The sequence below is a fragment of the Cajanus cajan genome, chromosome 8, assembly GCF_000230855.2.
Source record: "Cajanus cajan strain Asha chromosome 8, NIPB_CcT2T_4, whole genome shotgun sequence".
NCBI classification, from domain to species: domain Eukaryota; kingdom Viridiplantae; phylum Streptophyta; class Magnoliopsida; order Fabales; family Fabaceae; genus Cajanus; species Cajanus cajan.
The window spans coordinates 2631208-2650861 of NC_138524.1; the positions used below are offsets into that span (position 1 = coordinate 2631208).

The 19654-nt window shown below is 31.6% G+C and overlaps 5 protein-coding genes across 6 annotated transcripts; 1 reads left to right on the forward strand and 4 right to left on the reverse strand.

Annotated features, from left to right (window-relative positions):
• Nucleotides 1-786: 786 nt before the first annotated feature.
• LOC109788533 (NADH dehydrogenase ubiquinone complex I, assembly factor-like protein (DUF185)) lies at nt 787-4578 on the forward strand. 2 transcript variants are annotated; one of them, XM_083062681.1, is made up of 10 exons: nt 787-996; nt 1075-1136; nt 1242-1385; nt 1726-1836; nt 1957-2161; nt 2335-2393; nt 2952-3004; nt 3084-3306; nt 3556-3664; nt 4037-4176. In XM_083062681.1, exons 1-10 carry the CDS (start codon nt 849-851, stop codon nt 4048-4050), a joined length of 1128 nt encoding a protein of 375 aa, XP_082918807.1. In that variant the 5' UTR covers nt 787-848; the 3' UTR covers nt 4051-4176. The 2 variants fall into 2 exon arrangements, with proteins under 2 accessions (XP_082918807.1, XP_020202866.1); XM_020347277.3 differs by having other exon boundaries at nt 790-996; nt 4047-4578.
• Nucleotides 4579-5832: 1254 nt separating this feature from the next.
• LOC109788537 (large ribosomal subunit protein bL12c) lies at nt 5833-6595 on the reverse strand. Its single transcript, XM_020347282.3, has one exon. The coding sequence runs from the start codon at nt 6498-6500 to the stop codon at nt 5961-5963; it is 540 nt and encodes a 179-aa protein (XP_020202871.2). The 5' UTR covers nt 6501-6595; the 3' UTR covers nt 5833-5960.
• A 642-nt stretch (nt 6596-7237) lies between these two features.
• LOC109788539 (thioredoxin-like protein YLS8) lies at nt 7238-8293 on the reverse strand. Its single transcript, XM_020347284.3, has 2 exons — nt 7983-8293; nt 7238-7891 (listed from the first exon to the last, which is right to left on the reverse strand). Exons 1-2 carry the CDS (start codon nt 8100-8102, stop codon nt 7583-7585), a joined length of 429 nt encoding a protein of 142 aa, XP_020202873.1. The 5' UTR covers nt 8103-8293; the 3' UTR covers nt 7238-7582.
• A 761-nt stretch (nt 8294-9054) lies between these two features.
• On the reverse strand, nt 9055-11361 carry LOC109788541 (NADH dehydrogenase ubiquinone 1 beta subcomplex subunit). The gene is made up of 4 exons (XM_020347285.3): nt 11166-11361; nt 11036-11081; nt 10882-10949; nt 9055-9245 (listed from the first exon to the last, which is right to left on the reverse strand). Exons 1-3 carry the CDS (start codon nt 11270-11272, stop codon nt 10896-10898), a joined length of 207 nt encoding a protein of 68 aa, XP_020202874.1. The 5' UTR covers nt 11273-11361; the 3' UTR covers nt 9055-9245; nt 10882-10895.
• A 2304-nt stretch (nt 11362-13665) lies between these two features.
• Nucleotides 13666-19654, reverse strand: LOC109788531 (serine carboxypeptidase-like 34). Its single transcript, XM_020347275.3, has 9 exons — nt 18421-19654; nt 15930-16040; nt 15591-15779; nt 15396-15484; nt 15022-15312; nt 14658-14797; nt 14390-14482; nt 14198-14303; nt 13666-13958 (listed from the first exon to the last, which is right to left on the reverse strand). The coding sequence occupies exons 1-9, from the start codon at nt 18695-18697 to the stop codon at nt 13809-13811; spliced, it is 1446 nt and encodes a 481-aa protein (XP_020202864.1). The 5' UTR covers nt 18698-19654; the 3' UTR covers nt 13666-13808.

Sequence of the window (19654 nt, forward strand, 5' to 3'; positions counted from 1 at the left end):
ACTAGTTTATGATAGTAACATTACTAACATACACATTATGTAAAATGATAATCATTTTTCTTTCACACTTAAGGTACAAATCATGATAGGAGTTTAATCGAAAAAATAATTAATGGTATAGAAATATAATTTACTTTTTTTAATAAAGTGAAAGAGAATTAAAAAAAAGTAAAAAAAAAAGTCTTAGGTTGATAATGTTAAGTTCTTAGAAAATTTTAAAAATTAGTAAGAAAAATCTAATTTTTCTAATTTTTTAATGAAGTTTTTCACTGAAATTTTGCTATGAATACATTTTATTATAATGAACTATGATGATCAAGGACATATATGTAAGCAAAGGTGTGGGGCATATGTCCCCACTAAATTTTCAATATTTTCTTAACGTAATACATATAAATATATAATATTATTTTCACTCTTAATAATGTATATTTTAATATTATAACAAGTTAAATTATTTAATCTTATTACAGTACATCTAGTAATTTATACTATACATAAAATATTACTTTTTAATTTTTATTTATTTTAAGAGATATTTAAAATTTATTATCTCTTTTATTTAACATTTATAAATTATATATATATATATATATATATAAACACAAAAGCACACACCTCACTTTCTACATGCTGAGTGTCTTATAAAAATAAAAGATGTTTAGTAATTTTTATTTATTTTTTAATCAATGAACTATTCTTTTGCCTCATAAAATCGTATTAAAATACCTATGGAGAGAAAAATGGGATCACCACCATATAAATATAATATAAGAGCAATCTTAATTCTTGTTCCATATAAAACCCATTAGTGTCTGTGATTGTTTCGAAGCAAAAAGAAAGAAGAAATGCTGAGAAAAGTGTTGCGCCAATGTTACTCACTTCATCGTCCCACATACGCAGTGCCAAGGCTTTATCGAAGGCTTTGTTCTTCTCCTTCAGAGACCACTGCTGCTACAATCTCCATTGACCGTTCTTCCCTTTACAACCCACCTGGTACTCTCTTCAATTCTCCTTCATTTCTTTTCCTATTGAACTCTTCCACTCAACTTTTCAATCTCTCTCTTGTGCCAGAGCATTCTCATCACCCAACTTCCGATTCTGAGCTCGTCAAGCACCTCAAAGGCATCATCAAGGTTCTTTCTGTCTAATTCCCTCTAATCCAATTTTCACATCATAAAAATTGAATTTTTACCACTTGGGTCTCGCCGTTTTTGATTCACGTTACTCGTGATTATCAGTTTCGGGGAGGCCCTATTTCCCTAGGTGAGTACATGTCCGAAGTTTTGACAAATCCTAAAGCTGGGTACTACATCAATCGAGATGTTTTTGGAGCAGAGGGTGATTTTATCACCTCTCCTGAAGTTAGCCAGATGTTCGGTGAGGTGAGGTCAAGTGAATTATCCATTCAGGCATGTTTGAGTAAAATTCTCTAGAAGGACTTCTAGAGAGAAAAATAGGAAGAAAAATTATATAAGTTTTTCCATAAACTAATTTATAGAAGCTCTTAGCCATTAATATCTCTAAAATCTTATTTTTTATTTATGTATAAACTAATCTTAGTTTATGAAAAAATTTATTTCAATTTTTCTTCTTACTAAAATATCAGATAAATTTGTTTAACCAGACTCTTAATTAATTATGTCTGTTGGGGTATCTACTAGAGTTAAAGCTTGTCAATGACACAAGGATTCTATTTCTAATCCCTAATTTGTTCAAACATAGATGGTTGGTGTCTGGGTGATGTGTCTTTGGGAGCAAATGGGACAACCCCAAAGAGTAAATCTAGTTGAGCTTGGCCCGGGACGAGGAACTCTCATGGCTGATCTCCTTCGTGTATGATTTGTTTTTATGCTCAAATTTCTATATGAACCTTTTGTTTTTACATTCTCAATTACATATACAGAAGGCATCATATCATAGTTACTAGTAAACAAAGTTCTTAACTTCTTGTAGGGTGCTTCAAAGTTTAAGAACTTCATTGAGTCATTGCATGTGCACTTGGTGGAATGTAGTCCAGCATTACAGAAGCTTCAGCACCAGAACTTGAAATGCATTGATGATGAGAATGCTGGTCAAGATTCTGATAAAATAACTGCCAGGTCTTCGTTTGGCACTCCTGTGTCATGGCATGCTACACTGGAGCAGGTTCCTTCAGGATGTATGTAATGCTTTTCCAATGAAAAAAGACTTTTGGGCATAAAATATGTATGATGTTCAACTTTTTTATATGAAATTCTAAATTTGTTTTCTGTTCCGTGTTACTATTAAATATCTTATTGAACTATATTCTAATAATGCCCTGACCAAGTTATTGCTTTTGTTGTGCTCCAGCGCCAACAATTATTATTGCGCATGAGTTCTTTGATGCCCTACCGGTTCATCAGTTTCAGGTAATAAAATGTTTGTGCTGTTAAGTTGAATTACATCTAAGAACATCTATCAAGCTGCACAATTAAGTTAGGAAATTTGAAATTCTGCAATTTTATGCTTTCAATAATTCTTCTAGTGTCTTTACAATTTGTCCTTCAGCATTCAATGGTTTTATCCTTTGTTATTCTTTTTAATTTTTACTGGCACTTCATTTGAGTTAATCTACCTACTAGGCCTTTGCTATAATGCTATCTTACTGGTTGGCATATCAAGGGGGTGAATAAAATGTAAGATGCGTTCAATGGTTTGAAATTTGAACCTCAACTGTTGCCTTCCCTCTTGTTTAAACAAATCCAAATTTCCAATAACTTTCTGTTTCAAAGAGTTTGAGCTTGCTCAAATTGTAGTTTTACTTTTATTCCTTAATGTCCTTTAGAATCTAAGTCATGTCATACTATACCTTATATAAGTGTTGTAAAACAAATAAACTCCAACTTCTCTGTCAATTCCTACCTTTTTTATATTGCTCTTGGTGTTACATTTCTTTGAAGCATGATTTCTTTTTTTGGGTTCTACAGAAAGCATCTCGTGGCTGGAGTGAGAAAATGGTTGATGTGGCAGAAGATTCATCGTAAGTATTGTAATGTATCTGCTCTTGAAATTGTATTTCTTCTGGGTTTAGTGTATTGATACTTACATATATCGAATAGGTTTCGTTTTGTTCTTTCTCCACAGCCTACACCTGCTACTCTCTTTCTATTAAAGCGGTGCCAGTGGGCTGCACCTGAGGAGATCGCAAAACTCAATCAAATTGAAGTTTGCCCCAAAGCTATGGAGTTGACCCAGACCATTGTTGAAAGGATAAGTTCTGATGGTGGTGGAGCTCTAATCATTGACTATGGCTTGGACGGAGTAATCTCGGACAGTCTCCAGGTCTAGCATCTTTTCCATCCTATTCTTAAAAGTCTTGCTTTCTAGTTTTACTGTGTTACGTATCCCAAGTATAGTATCCTGTATCCTAATTCCAAATTTTGTCTTATCTTGTCTTGTAATACCATTGAGTTAATAACAACAAGCACAACATGTTGGACTTGGCAATATTTCCATTTGATAGGGTGGTTGATATTTAGATTGTGTTTCCTTCCTCATGCTTTTCTTCTATGATGTATGCAAATTGCGCAGGCAATTCGGAAACACAAGTTTGTGAACCTTCTAGACAATCCCGGATCAGCTGATCTCAGTGCATATGTAGATTTTGCTTCCATTAGGCATTCTGCAGAGGAAGCTTCAGGTGTGTTTCCAAATGCTTATAGTTGTAACACAGTATTATGATTAGAATCAGACATGAGAAGTATACATATTAGGGTTTGTTTGAATAAATATTTCCAGAAACATTTTTAGGAAAAAAAAAAAGGAAAGAAAATCAAATTAAACTTTTATGTAAGCTAAATCTAGCTTATGTACAAATTAAAAATAATTTTTTGAAGAAGCTAATAGAGAGCATTTTTACAAAATTAGCAAATTAATAAACTAATTTTAACTTATAAAAGTTTATTTTATATGTTGTATCTATTTTTCTCTACTAGAAGAGATTTTGGAGAAATTTACCAAAATAGATCTTTAGCTCAAAAAGTAAAGATTAGTTTCTGACTAATTTAATAAGATGTATGCAGGTGAAGTGTGTGTTCATGGGCCAATTACTCAATCTGAATTTCTTGGTGGGCTTGGAATAAATTTTCGTGTTGAGGCACTCCTTCAAAACTGCACGGAGGAGCAGGCTGAGTCATTGAGGACAGGGTACTGGCGTCTTGTAGGTGATGGTGAAGCACCCTTTTGGGAAGGAGGCGATGAAGGTGTTCCTATTGGTATGGGTACTCGCTACAAGGCAATGGCTATTGTCAACAAGAACCAGGGTGTTCCACTTCCTTTTCAGTAAACCAAAGCAAAGCCTAGTCAAATTAAAATTTCCTACCAATTAGTGTGCCAGAATTGAACTTTCCTCAACACAGTTGGTTTTGAGGTTCACTTGACTTTATGAGGTACTCGATCAACGGTTGGCACTTGTAATGCTTACAATTTTTTCTTCTTCTATTGATTTATTTTTAGATGCCTGTTTAACAGCTTTTTGGTGTATTGCAAGAGATACACGATGTAACATTCTTGTAACAATTTTAATGATGCAAGCATTACTTTTATACGTGTCAATAGAGTGGCTGTACTCTAAGTTAATTGTGCTTCCTCGCCTTAAAATCTGTTTGGTTGGGTTTATTTAGAAAGATAGAAAATAAGAAGAAAGCAATAGTTTTCTAAGGTTTGGATAAATGAAAATTAAAGGAGATTAAATTTGTAGGACTTCCTACAAAAATAATTTTCTCATTTTCTCATCATGAGCTGAGAAATGGGTGGGGAAAAGTTCCCAATTTTTGTTTAAAAAATCAGTTTTTATGAAATAAAAAGAATTTATTTTAGAAAAATGCTATAATGAATAGTTCATGTTTTTTAAGTTAAGTTTATTTTTAATTAATTTAAAAATATTTAATTATTTTTTCATTCTTTTTTTATTCATTCAAACAAGTAGAAAAGCAATTTCTCTATTTCTTTTTTTCTCATTAAGACATTTTTTTTCTATTATGTTTTTATTCCTAATCTAAAGAAAGCACTAGTAATTTTTACTGTCAAGAATTTTACATGTCTTGAGAATTACCATTGTAAGTCCCTTATATTACTTTAAAAATGATTAAATCTTCAGAAAAAAATGATTTTTTCCCAAGTTTTTTCATATAATTGAAGAAAATAAATTAAATATACATAATATTTACTCTTCCGCTCCATAAAAATTGCTCTCATAGGTGAGTATTCAATGATTTAGATGAAAAAAATGAACAAGAAATGGTATTGATGTGTGAATCAGATATAAAGATTGTGTGTAAGTCACGTTTCTCTAATTCATTTCAATGCACAAAAAATAGACAAACTTTCGGATACACAAAGTTCAAAATATATTGAAGGCTTTGGCATACACAAAGCTCAAAGCGTACCAATGGCTTTCCCCTTTGTTTTATATAATCTTATATCCTTAATTTATTTCCTCTAAACCTGGACTGAACATTCTATAATTTATTTCCCCTTGTGTACGTAATAAATAGTAATGGTTATAAATTATTATCTTCATAGCCGCACACTTTGTGCAGATTCTGAGAAACCTTTCCCCTTAGCATACTAGCTCTGCCATGAATACCAGTTATGATTTCAGATAGTGCAAATTGAAATCAACAAAGAAATTAAGTACCATCGTAGTGAATAATCCACTACAAACCAATGCCCATTAAAATTCAACTGGCATGAAGCATAGGTATCACAGATGAATTATCATTACTAAGATGCCTTGTGAGTACCATTTCCAATTTTTAAGTCAGTTCATTTCCCTTCACCTCACCCCATTTCAGCGAACACCTCATATGCATAAAAAAGAAAAAAGAAAAACTCATATTTCCTCATTACAAATAAAATTGAAATGCAGACAAAATAAAAGGAAATTACAGTGTACTAGTGAACTCAACTAAAACAACATGAATGTGGTGGTGGAACTAAACAATGGCAATTTTGGCACCAGCTTCTTCAAGTTGCTTCTTGGCATCATCAGCTTCTTCCTTGGAAACCCCTTCCTTGAACTTCTTGGGCAAGCCTTCGATCAACTCCTTCGCCTCCTTCAGCGCAAGGCTCGTCAACCCTCTCACCGCCTTAATCACCGCAATTCGAGCGTTGCTCGGCACCTCCTCGATCACCACGTCGAACTCCGTCTTCTCCTCCACCGCCGCCGGGGCCTCCACCGCCGCGCCTCCGGGAGCGGCCACCGCGGCCACGGGCGCGAACGCCGCCGCCGACACCCCCAGCTTGTCCTGCAGGAAGTCCACCAGGCTCTTCGCCTCCTCCAGGGTCAGTCCGGCGATTTCGTCGCCGAGTTTCGTGATTTTCTCCGGCGCGGCGACCGCGGCGGCGACGAGACGGCCGCGGCGCGCTGCGGAGCGGCTGGGGAATTGGAGGAATGGCCTTGTGGCAGGGTAGGAGGAGGGTGTAGGACAAGCTGGGGTGCGGAGGGTGAGGGTTGTCAGAGTGGTCGTGGCCATTTTTGTGATGAGAAAAAGGAGTTTTGGTGTTTTGGGATTTTGAGGGAGTGAAGAAGAAAAAGTGAAGGAGTGAAGTTAGAAGAAGATAGGATAAGGGGATTTTGAAGGGTCTTGCTTTTGGAGTGGGTTCACCTCAGTGTTACCATATTACCCCCAACATTCAATATCACCAACTAACGTATTTAAGGGTGGGAATTGGAAAATGAAGTTTACTGGATAAATTGTCCGAAACTATTTTTTTTATTCAGCACAGCACAGAACTGATAAATGTGTTTTATTTTATGTTTAAATTAATGGTTTCCGATTTTTATGATTTTAAAATTACTTACCTTTTAATTCTTGAAGTTATTATTTGTTTTTTATAATGAATAGAAATTTCACTTTTTATATTAAAAAAAAATGATCCAAAAAGGATATTTTCAATTTTGAAGACTAAAATTTAAGTTTGGTGTTTTTTCGGGACTAAAAGTATTCTTAATTCTGAAGGGAAAAGTGATTTTGTGGTTTTTTGTAATGTAATTTAACTTAAAGAAAATAATCTGTCTGCAAGATTCGTTGTCTTAAAATGTGAAGTTTGTGAACCTTCTAGAGAATCCTGGACCAGGTGATCGCAGTGCATATGTTAATTTTGTTTCTGAGGCATTCCGCAGAGAAAGCTTCAGGGACGTTTTAGTAAAGCAAAGCAAAGTAAAATGTAAAAGTGGAGGCAATTATTGAGCCAGGATTTGGGGGTGCAATAAACATTATAAATCAAGATTTTATTTATTTATTTTTAGATGATTGTTTAATAGATCACTGGCTCTACCGTGAATAGCAGTGAAGTTTCAGACAAGTCTGGAAGCACACAATAAAATAGGATAGTGCCAAGTGAAAAGAATAAACGAGCATAGGGTGAAACATATTGTGGTGTACAATGTAATGTTCATTAACATTAAACTAACATGGAGCATAGGCGTGACTAAATTAAACATCATAGTCCACTCAAATGAAGTATCATTGCTCCAGGTATTTGGGATTATAGTGAAAAGTTGAGGAAGTAGTAATGGTAATGTAGAATAAATTGGAGGGTAAGCATCTGAATCTCAGTAGCGGTACTTGGTAGAGTAATCTTTGGGAGAAATGACAAGACCACGTCCCTTCCTAGCACCGCGATAGACAGTTTCGACAATATCAATGAACTCTTGCTTGTCTTTGAGAGCCCAGTTGATCTTATTGTTGTTTCCGGTTCCAAGGTCTATCATGATGTGTTTGTTCCTGAAAAAGAACATTACGGTGCACGGGTCATACAACTCGTACATGGTGTTGAAGTCCGGTACCTCCGTGATGTCCACCAGATAAATGACTGCGAAATTTTTTATGGTCTCCGCAACGGATGCCAGCACTTCATCCATCTGATTGACAAATAAACACTGTTATTCATGAATTCATTCCACAACATGACAAAGAAGGAGAATTAATGGAGAAGAGTTATGTATAGTATACCTGCATGCATGTGTCATCCCAATCGTGACCGAAGCGTATGACAACTACTCGTTCTTCTTCGGAGAGAATAGCCTGATCCACTGCCCACCCAGAATGCAAATGTGGTAACAAGTATGACATTCCTATTTCCTGATCTCTGTCTATTCTATTTTCTCCTCCAAGGATTCAAATATATGCATATATATGAAGAAGGCAACGGAAGTGTCTAGAAACACCCCGTACTTTCACTCTTACATTCTATGCGTCCACTTCATCATCACAATTATAACCCGTTTCTAAAATATAAGTATTCTTCAATTAAATTAATTTCCAACCTATATCAGCCAATAAATTCTATATTTAATAACTATTACGCTAATTGGGGTTTAAAGGTGCTGATACATGCGGGCTTTTTTTAGCCTGTGGTAAATTCTATATCTTTTTTTTTTTAACCCCCTTCTTTGCTGAGAATATCATAATTATCTGACCTACAATAATTTTAACTTTTTAGGCTTTGTGATAATTAGGTCCAAATGTCTATAACAGGCAAGATTTTCAAGAATTTCGGAATGGAGAATGTTCCGTAAATTTAAAAATCAGTACTATCTGGTGAACAGATTATGCTCCCATTAAAATAATTAAGCATAGGTTGACACACACGAACGCTAGTCATTCACTATTCAGAGTCGATGTCACCATATCAAAATTTCGCATACACCACGTATCATTGCCATTTTTCTTGGATTTCTGACCGGCCAGCTTGACCCGTACAAACATTTTTAACATTCTCAACAAAACCAGTTTGAACAATTCCTGCGTTTGTTTCTTCCAAGGCAAGATGGCATTTCTCTCATCTTTATCACTAATTTTGCGACTTGCACGATTCTGCAAATGACCTCTTTCATATTGAATGTTATGATCTGAACAAGATCCCGGATTTTGCTAAGCTAGCACAACATGAAGTTCCTTGAGATAAACAAAACGCACCATAAAATATTAACTTTGGGTTGTCAACTAGTGGACACGCATCTATCATAGTTGAGATACATATTGAATCTACTCCCATAAGTTTGAGTAAAAATGACATGGATAATTATCGAACCAACCATAGCTATGACTTTCATCCCAGTTAAAAGGTAAGGTGCTGAAACATAGTTTATGTTCATGACATCATGAAAAAAAGAAATATCTTCTTTTACAACCAATTTATTGAATTAAACAAGGTAAAATTTGAACAGCACACCCATAGCAACAGACTCTTCTTCCTGTTTTTGGAGTTCATGCCTGCCAAGAAAATCAATACATAAGTTATCATCATTATATAAATTCTTCTGTGAACAATTTTTTTCCCAAGTTCTTTTTTGTAGTAATTATGGCTTTAAACATGTTTCTAAATCTCAATCCCTAATCTCCAAATGTTGAAGAACACAAAATTGTATATTATTAAATAAGTATAAATTAACAATCACTCTTGTAAAAGTAAAAATGAAGAGAGCAAAAATAAAACATAAGGGTGCGTTTGTTTCATGAAATATTTCCTGTTTTCATTTCTATGTGCAATTTTCATTTTTTTAGAAACATGGTCTGCGTTTTATCATTATTTTCATTTCCTCTGTGGTTTCTTCCTTACTCAAATTCAAATAAGTTCCTTTCTTCTGATTTACTCTGTTCCTTCTCCTCCTTTCAACAATCGTTTTCAAATTAACAACCCCAATTCAAAACACATCTTCACCTAGAAAAACTGTTGATTCAAATTTCAAACTATACTGATTCTGCCTCCAAAGTCCAATGGCAGAAACTAAGAGACACCCAAAACAGCTTAAGCTCAGCTAAGAAGCTTAACATGTAAAACAGGCATTGCTTTACAAATTTCAAGTTGGCTTATGTGCAGGGGGCCCAAGGCATTGATTTCCAAGTGCATAGAAGCATATACCAAATAGCCATTATCTAGCTACCATTTGAGAAAAAGATAATCATGATTACATTGTTGTTTTGACACCATGATTTTAAGTTAACTGCACACAAAAGTTTATGGGCAAAGAGTACAGCTCTTCTTAGAGCTCAGTGGGCCTTACAAATAAGAAGTGAAGATCCAATCTTCTTTGATAGGCCATGGGGGTTGCAGTGAAGTGAGGAAGAAAAATCAAAGAAGAAGTAATGTGAAATAAGAGAGGAAAAGAAAATAATTCTTTATAATTACAAATATGGCACCTAATTATATGCAGGCCATTGAAACAACATTCTGTTTGCAAAAACTTATAATTTTCAGGAATGCAAACTTCCATTTCTAGGTAACAAAAGTGAAAATAAACATTCCAAACATAACTCTTCTATCATTTTATATTTTCAGCAAAAATAGAAAATAGAAAATTGTAAAACCAAACAGCCCCTAAATGTCCTTGGCTCCAGCCTTCATCAAATACACATCATATGAAAAAGAAAGAATATGAATGTTTTTTTTTCGTATCAAATTTGAAAAACAATTATTTATAGACTTCAATTTCAAAAGTTTGTCACATCAAAAGGTTTATTATGATATATTGATGATAAATACGAATATATGTGAACACATTTTTTGGGAACAAAAACAGCCACTAGATAAACAATCATGCAATGTAATCCCAGAATAAAGCGTCAATGAATCCTAATTTTCCAAGTAGAGACTAGTGACTACGCTCAGCTAGCATTCAAGGTCTCATACTAGTGTCTAGGCTATAATTTAAATCAAATACAACAGAAGAGGGTTGGGGGTCATCTTGTGGAATACAATAACCCAGATTTAAAATGTCATCTAGTGTTTTCCAAGATGCATCCAAAGATAACAAAGAAAGCAGATTTTATGAAGCAACACGTAAAAATGATGTGAGGAGGCATATAGGGCATAATTGCAGGGAATAGATATTAAAAAATGGTGTGATACCTGAGGAATGCTAATTAATGCCCCTTGCCATGATCATCATGATGACCCTCCCAAGGGTGCCTCCAGCCCTAGAAAAAATCGAAAAAGAAACAATGTTATTGTTAGGGCGAGAGTGAAACAAATTGATTAAATTATGATACAGAGTGTTACTCACCAATACAACAGGACCATCTTGCTTTGCCCTGTAGAGCACCCAAAACCTGGAATCATAGAATGAATGAAATTAGGGCAAACGAAGGGTGAAACAAAAAAGTGGCATAGGAAAGAAGTGAAGTGAAACTAACCACATGACAGCGCACAAACCCTTGCCGGTGACAGTGTGCCAGCGCTTAGGGTGATGAATGGTAACACCTTTGTAGGTGGTGCTTTCACCGTGGCCGTGTCCTCCCATCACGATTCTCACGTCGATGAACCAAACCTCGCTTCCAAGATCCCTATTTCAGATCCCCTCTTTACCCTTTCTTCTAAACCTTTTCATTTTCAATCGCAAAATTTATAAAGTGTGATTTATTGAAATATTTTATTTTTAAAACTTTCCATTACAATGCCTTTATTTTGTTTGAAAATAGGTCAAAATTATTTTTCATTCATATATTTTACTTTTATTTATTAAAAAATTTATTTTTAGTTCTTTGGAAATGATTATCATTTTTCATTGTGTAGTATGATTTTGAATTGTTTTTTAATGTAAGATATGAAATTTCTCTCTTTAAGTTTTCTTACACGAAAATGATATTTATAAACATAATTAAAATTATTTGAAAAATAAATTTTACGAGTAATAAAAAATAATAATAATTCTTGAAGAAGAATAGCAAGGCGGAGTTTCTAATTTACTACATAAAAAATTCTATTTTCCTTTAATATTTTCTTTCCTTCTCTTGTTACCTATCGTATAATGAACAAAGAGATGCATTTGCTTCTTCCAATAAATTTGTTTCCTATTTGTTGGATATTTCATAAGATAGTGTGTGACCTATTCAATTTTCAATTTTTTTATTTGAATTTCTTGGTTCTAGGAACTATGGTAAAGTAGATACTTTGTTATATTTTATAACTAAGAACTTCATCATGCATGGATTTTGATGGATGGCTACAAAATTGTCACACGATCGAGTACAACCAAATGGAAGAATGATTGTTTATAAACAATGGGTGGTCTAAACTACATAAACTTTATGTATTGGTAGTTAACCATTAAAAAAAAAATTTGTTATTTAGACAAACTTTATTCTCATTATTCACATTATTTATATGTAAAGTTTATTCTGTCACTACTATAATTAGAACACAATTTTTTCAATTCAATTGAAGAGGTGTTATTTATGATTTTTTTACAAAATAATAGGTTCTTTCAATAATTGTTGTGGTGTTTCAAGTTGTAACATATTAAAAAGGAAGAAAATTTGCAACGTAAATTTTCCATCACCAATATCATTCATCGTTAACAAAATAGGGTCAATTGGTGTGCAGTTCAATAACTTCAACTCATATTCATCATTTGTTTCAAGTTGATAACTCATTTAAATAAGAAAAATAATCTTTTCTTATGTTTAAAAAATTAAGTGAATTATTTTTGTTCCAAATGTAGGTTGTTTTGGATCAACTTCAAAAGTGAGAATTTCATTAGTTCAAATTTGTCAAGGGAAATATATTAGATAATCCAAAACTATATTGGAATGTGTTGGAAAATAAAAGTTGAACTTTGAATTTGAACTTGAAGATCAACATAATCAGGAAACTACGTGTTAAACAAGTAAAAACATTTTTAATCATTTATAAATATTTGAAATCAATGAAATCGTGAAGAAAAAAAAATTACTTACTCACACTACATACATGTTGATATAGTATACATTGTAGATTATATTGCTGTCAACAAAGACAATGTTTTATTTTCAAAAATTCCTTCACAAAATCCTAATGCATGCAATTTAGTAAATCAACTAAATTCAAAAGCAAAAAAAGAAAGTTAGATAAAAAAAATCATTTGTATTAAGTTGATATTAACATTTTATTAATTGATCCTACTTAAAAATACATAACTTTGTCTATTTAAATCATTTAATATAACTAGTTAAATTTGGTCCATCACCCATTCAATGTCAATATTATAATGTTAAATTGTAGTTTGAAGAAAGAGCAAAAAAAAAAAAAAAACAAAGGAATAATGAAGTGAAATTTTCTTTGTGTAGTTAAAAAGGAAGAGTTCAAATTTCTTTATTAGAAAAACCATCAAAATTGCTGATGAATTTGAAGTCATTTTTAAGGAAAATATCATAACATACAATAACATATTTTCATTAGTGATAAGGTTGAATCTTCATTAAATGATGAGGTGGTTTGTCCAAATTTATTCTAAATGATCAAAATTACCATCAAACGAAAACTTTGTTACCTCAAAATGGATGTAAACCAAAGTTTACACAATTATATATATATATATATATATATATATATATATATATATATATATATATATATATATGATACACAAAATTAAGTACATAATAGAATAAATCATTTTGATTATAAGTTCATTTGACATATAGTATCATTATTTACTCATAAAAAAGAAAAAAATTATTTTTAAAATGAAGACAAAGTTGTATTATTAAAATAATTTTTATTTTTATTCAAATTCTTAAATACAATCAATTATCCTCTGTGAAGGTACGAGTTTGCTACCAGTAACATAAAACTTAATCCTTAACATGGTATATCATCATTTGTTAATAGCGTAATTAACATCCATTGTCAATTAGAGTAACTTGACCAATCAAATATATATCTAAAGAATAATTTGCAACTTTGATTTTTCAAGAAGTACCTTAACAATATCTTACTCTTTCAGTCACCAAAATAATAATGTCCAATCTTATTGTGAAACACAAAGTTCAAATCGATACATTAAAAAAGTAAACTGATTAGATTGGTCGAGATGGTATATTCCTATTCTGTAGGAAGTGACGAACCAACTGCAGAGCTGGCTTGGGAGTGAACCTAGGAACTTCATGACCAGCACCTCTTATTGTCACAAAAGTAAGTCCTTTGTAAACAACGGTCCATCCTCCCACCTGTTACACCCCAGAAGATTATTCTTTATTCATAAGTTAAATCAACATATATTATATGTGAATCAATGAAAATAAAATGACATAATCGTGTTAAAATCATATTTTATCATAGAAACATTTAAAAGATGAAATGTTAACTTTATTAGTTATTACATTTATTTTATTCATGACCAGATATTCACAACTAAAATTCTGAAGGAAAGTCTGAAACAGAAGATGTTTTTTAATTAATTATTTACCTGTGTGCTGGTATACCAGGGAGTCCAATCTTGAACAATTTCAAGCCCCAACTTTTTAAGAGCGTACCTTGTTGATGTCACGGGAACTCTTCCATCGGTATCTCCACTATATTCAAAAATAAATAAAGTAGTGAAAAATTATATAGATTAAAATAGAACAGAAATAGTATATATTATATGAAGCAAGTGTACCTGTAAACCCAAATGCGAAGACCACCAGCAATAAGCTTCTTTATGACAGGAAGAATGGAATGTGGCGAGTCTCTCCAACTTCCAATATTATCGCTAAAGACAACCATATGAGATAATTTTAATTTATTCATGATTAAATTTATCTACCCATGCCACAGATTAATGTTGATTTGATGATATTTTCCAATGTATAATATGTATAATATTAACCTAAAACATAATTGATCACATAAATAAATGTCATAAATTGATAAAGGTGAAGCAAAACCTGCACTGAGACCATGGATAGGAAATTTTGGTAACATTGGCATGCAATGCCTTTTGGACTTCAGGCGTGTTAAGGTATGCTTCAGTATAATCGGATGAACAAGGATCATATCCACCTGCTGGTTTTCTACGCCATCCATCCTGCTCAAATCAAAACTTTTATCTTATATTTTTATTTTTTAACTGAAGTTTACTCATTACTATAGAAATTGTTTAAAATACAACCTTAAAAATATTTTTAAAAATTATCTATTGAAAATAACATTTTATTTTTAATAAAGAAGTTCTCAAGATTATTTATAACTTATATTCAAACACAGTAGTAGAATTATACTACAAGACAAGTAGAGTTGGCGAAAACTCACAATTTTAGAAAAAGCTAGAGGGAGTTTGCCTCTAACTATAGGGGATTGCTTTCTGGTACTGCTATAGTTTCTGTAACAAGCAGGAGTGTACAAGCTATATATGTCAATATTTTCATACGCATCGAAGAGCTTACCCATTTCTACATCGCAATCATCTGTTAGATTTTCATGTCTGAAATTGCATTTGGTTGTAATGTTATCGTACAATCCATCAGATATCACTGCGTGACTCCACGCGTAATCTACCAAACCCTGTTGATCTGTTTCGTCATCCAATGCTGCATTTCCAATCTGCACAACCAATGTCATCGTGTCAAATTAATATTCGTTTCATGTCAGGTACAAGAATAATTGACAACATGAGAGAATTTTACTATGAATCCTTTGAAGTTAATGAAGTCTTTCTTGGCAGGATTCCGATTATTATCGAAAATGAGCTCAGCAAGTTGCGGAACATAGTGCCCTGAAATGTCAAAGCAAAACATATTTAATTTAAAATGAAGAAAGGCAACAAATCATATCATATCATATCATATTCATTTTGTAAAGAAATTTCATAACATAGATACCTGCATAGCTTTCACCAGAGATGAAGAACTTGTGGGATTTAAATTGTGGAAATCTCTTAAACCACTTGACGATAAAGGTATGTGAATCTTTAGCCGTAATGGTGTCACCAAGCTCATCCAGGTCACTGCTGGTGTTGGTGTAGGAGAATCCCACTCCAACAGGGGATTCCAAAAACAAAAGATTGGCAGCTGTAGCAATCATATTGGTTAGGAATAGGATCATTGCATTTTCTAACATGGTTTTTTTATTTATTTAAATAATAAGTACATATATTGATGTTTATAATAAAAAATACTAATGACCATGTTTTGGCATGTAGCAATTATAGATTCACCAACCATTGTTCCAAGAATAAGGGTTCAACTTTAGCTTTGGTCGGTAGCTGTTTTGGGGAAAGAAGGGTCCCAGCTCCTCTGTTTCTCCAGCACCAATTGAGGAACAGCCAGGGCCTGAAACATTCATGCATTTTCTTCATATTAATTGCAGTAATGTACAATATTTGTATCACAATCAGTTATAAATTCGTATTTCTAATTGTTTTGTATATTTCTTTAAAGTTTAAATTTTTCTAGTTTATTATAATGTAGTAGAAAACATGCATCGGAAATACTAGGGTATTTAAATCCTCTCCTATTTTTTGAATAACAGAAAAAAAATATTTAACACAAAATACATGGTTTTTATCACTAACTGGCAAGTTTCCTATGCATTATAAGACTTTAAATGACTCAAGAAACATATAACCTGTCTAAGGACTACTAAATAATTTATTAAACGATGAAGGACAATTGTAATAGAGTAAAAGATTGACACTTTTGATCACTATATATTTAATTATAACTATCATATATTGTAAGGATATCATTAATTATGATTTTAACATAAATAATTTTTTAAACATTGTAAATGTTAAAAATGAGGTGTGTTTTACTTTGTTATAAACGGTCGAATATTTCTGTTGTCTTCCCAAATAATTGTCTCATTTTTATCAACATCACGAATTATGTTATAATAGAAAGAGAAAGAAGATGTGGATGATTGTATGGTTAACCACTTTGTGGTCCTACTGGCTTCATCGCAATGAGGTATTTTAGGGAAAACTCTTGTAACAAGCAAAATGTTCTTAATGATATTGTGTTTATAGCATGGATGTGGGTGAAGGCAAAAGCTTCTGGAGCTGATTTCTCTTTTTATCAATGGTTTTCACAACCACTACTAAACATAATAGGAGCTTGCTTTGCAACTTTAATCTATTCCTTTTTTATGTCTTTCTTGTGAAGGAGGATTCATGACAGATTTAAGGGGTGCTGAATGATATTTTCTGGTCTTGTTTCTTCTAAGTTCTCCGTATATGTTTTGTTTTAGGCTTCATCTATCGGTGTTTTAGTGGAGTGCATGTCGTGTCCTTTGTTTTTGTTTCATGATTTTGGTATTATGAGCATGCGCTTGTAATTTGTCCTGTTAAAGAATATTTTTTCAACTGTACTGTGGATAATTTTCACAATTTGTGTTTATTGTCTTGTTATATCAATAATACTTTTCTTTGCCTTTAAAAAAAATGATAATTATTTTTTGTAAGTTTGTAAAATCAATAGCAACTAAAAAAATGTATTGATTCATAATGAATCACAAAAAATATATATTATATTTTTTTTTATGTAAATAAACAAAAAAAGTAGATGCGTTATTACAGGAAAATGTAAAAAAATATATATGTATGAATTAATTTATTACTATTTCATATAGAAGAAGAAAAATTAAGGCAGTCAGGCAATCGATTAAAATAAATCAAATATTTTATTGATTTGTCAAAATTAAATGATGGTTAAAAAAAATTAAAATACTATTTAAATATTTTTAAGAATATTTTGTACAAGGTTAATTTTAAGATTAAGGAATCTACAATAATTTTAATTTATTTCTGAATTCCTCTTACAAAAAGATGTTCCAGTATAAGACATAAGTTCACACAAAAAAAAATTATCATCATAAATTTTTTTATCCAAATATATCATGTTTTAAGTATTTTAGTTCTTTTTTTATATATTTTTTAAATTTATTTTGATTCAATGTTATAAGAACCGAAAATACTTCATGGCACCACTCGCTGATGTAACTCAACTCTACCACTTGCTACACAATTTCTTAGGCACTCATCAACACCTTGTGTTAGAATAATATATTTGAGTTTAATTCAACCTTACAAAACTCTCTGTTCTAACTCAACCTTACCACTCACCCTTTTTGTTAATGATTTAGGATAAGTGATATTTTTTAATAATTTAGGATAGATCCGTTACCATATTAGAATAGTAAATTTGAGTTTAACTCAACCTTATAAAACTAACTTGTAAAGTAAAGGTTATTTTTCACTTATATATTATTTAATTATTTAATTTTTAGTCAACGTGAAACTTGATTTTTTTCTAATACCTTGGACCATGAGAAAGCATCAACCGATCCACCAAGTTTGATAACACTGACTTGACTAAATTCTATTATTGCTCTTGTTATACATAAGATCATTATTAATCATTCTACACGTTGTATGAGAAACACGTAATGTTTGCAAAACCGCAGACCAACACTGAAACGTTTACCCTCCACGCCATTGTAATAAGAAAAAGAACATACCAACTCCTTAAATATATTAAAACTTGCTTTATCGTAATTTATATACGTACTCATACTATGATAAAATTAACATAAACTTTTCGTTAAGTTTTCCCGAGGTGAGTTGTGTATTAATAAACATAAAACATGAAGGTGAATACTAGATAAAAACGCGCGATTGCATGCATACATGAAGATGTTTTATTGAAAAGGTACCTCCATTGAGCCATAAGAGAACAGGCTTATGTTGTGGTTTGTGAGTGGCCTCAAAAAACCAATAGAACAGTGCTCTGCCATGAGATTCATTGACAGTGATATAACCAGCATATTGTTTAAACTTCACCTCAGGCTGACCCGGTAATTCATACACTCTGTCAGCTTCTTGCTCTGCCAATACCTCTTTGTTTAGTGCCACACCTAAAGCTTGTTTGGTGAAAGAGATGAGAAGCACAACATGTACAACAAAATTCAAAACAACTGAACACAAACCCATTTCCCTTAACTTCTTCCCACTCACTTCCTTTGCACTGGCCCTGAGATTTGGTTTAAACAGGAAGAGATTAGACAGAACTAGAAAGAGCCAAATGAATTAATCACCAAGATCATATATTCATTTTCAAATAAATTTATTAAGGTAAAATATATTTCGTAAGGAATTTTTATTTAATATATCGGAAAACTCATGTACAATTTTCTATTTAGTTAAAAGTATTTTAGGAATGTTATATAGTAGACGTTTTCTTTATATTTAATAATTATTATTCAAAACAGAAGAAATTTACTTTCAAAATAATGTTTATATTTAATAATTCACTTCAGAGATTTTTTTTTTATAAGGATTCTTTCATAATTAGTAATAAAATATTTCCTTTATTTATAATATCTAAAATTTGGTTTAATTCTTAAACAGAAATATTTAGAGCTTTTGCATAAAATTAGTCAAATTTTTCTTTATTTAAAAATAGGTTAAAATATTTTTTGTTCCTATAATTTAATTTACTTTATATTTTAGTCCATATAATTTAAAATAGACATTTTTAGTCTTATATTTAACTTTTTCAATTATTTTTAATTTTTATAGTTTAAGATAAATCTTCTCATAAAAATAGTTTAAGATAAATATTTTTAGTCTCTATATTTATAATTTTTTTTTATACATTTAGTCTTTATTTTTAGTTTTTTTTTATAATATTACTTGTATAGTTGTGAAAAAAGGTTAAATTTATTTTAAATCTCGTGATTTGATATAATAGTTAAAATTCTCGCTTGTATGTTGTGAATATGATTTATTTAAGAAATTTAATATTCAATATTTGTTGTATGCAAAAACTTTTTAAATTAATAATAATCACAATATCGTAAACGAAATTATTATTTAAGAGATACATATAGCAAAACAAAAGAATATGATAAAAAATTTTGCATTGTCATGAAATAAACTTCAGAATAA

Excerpts from the sequence above, each read along its gene's own strand:
- LOC109788533 (XM_020347277.3), top strand. The coding sequence starts at position 849 with ATGCTGAGAAAAGTGTTGCGCCAATGTTACTCACTTCATCGTCCCACA. Across the intron at positions 2,162-2,334 it reads GGAGCAGGTTCCTTCAGGAT|CGCCAACAATTATTATTGCG; the intron begins GTATGTAATGCT and ends GTTGTGCTCCAG. Across the intron at positions 2,394-2,951 it reads TACCGGTTCATCAGTTTCAG|AAAGCATCTCGTGGCTGGAG; the intron begins GTAATAAAATGT and ends TGGGTTCTACAG.
- LOC109788537 (XM_020347282.3), bottom strand. The coding sequence starts at position 6,500 with ATGGCCACGACCACTCTGACAACCCTCACCCTCCGCACCCCAGCTTGT.
- LOC109788539 (XM_020347284.3), bottom strand. The coding sequence starts at position 8,102 with ATGTCATACTTGTTACCACATTTGCATTCTGGGTGGGCAGTGGATCAG. Across the intron at positions 7,892-7,982 it reads GGGATGACACATGCATGCAG|ATGGATGAAGTGCTGGCATC; the intron begins GTATACTATACA and ends TTTGTCAATCAG.
- LOC109788541 (XM_020347285.3), bottom strand. The coding sequence starts at position 11,272 with ATGGGAGGACACGGCCACGGTGAAAGCACCACCTACAAAGGTGTTACC. Across the intron at positions 11,082-11,165 it reads GGTTTGTGCGCTGTCATGTG|GTTTTGGGTGCTCTACAGGG; the intron begins GTTAGTTTCACT and ends CTATGATTCCAG. Across the intron at positions 10,950-11,035 it reads AAGATGGTCCTGTTGTATTG|GGCTGGAGGCACCCTTGGGA; the intron begins GTGAGTAACACT and ends GATTTTTTCTAG.
- LOC109788531 (XM_020347275.3), bottom strand. The coding sequence starts at position 18,697 with ATGGGTTTGTGTTCAGTTGTTTTGAATTTTGTTGTACATGTTGTGCTT. Across the intron at positions 14,798-15,021 it reads CTCTAGCTTTTTCTAAAATT|GATGGATGGCGTAGAAAACC; the intron begins GTGAGTTTTCGC and ends TGATTTGAGCAG. Across the intron at positions 13,959-14,197 it reads CCTGGTATACCAGCACACAG|GTGGGAGGATGGACCGTTGT; the intron begins GTAAATAATTAA and ends GGGGTGTAACAG.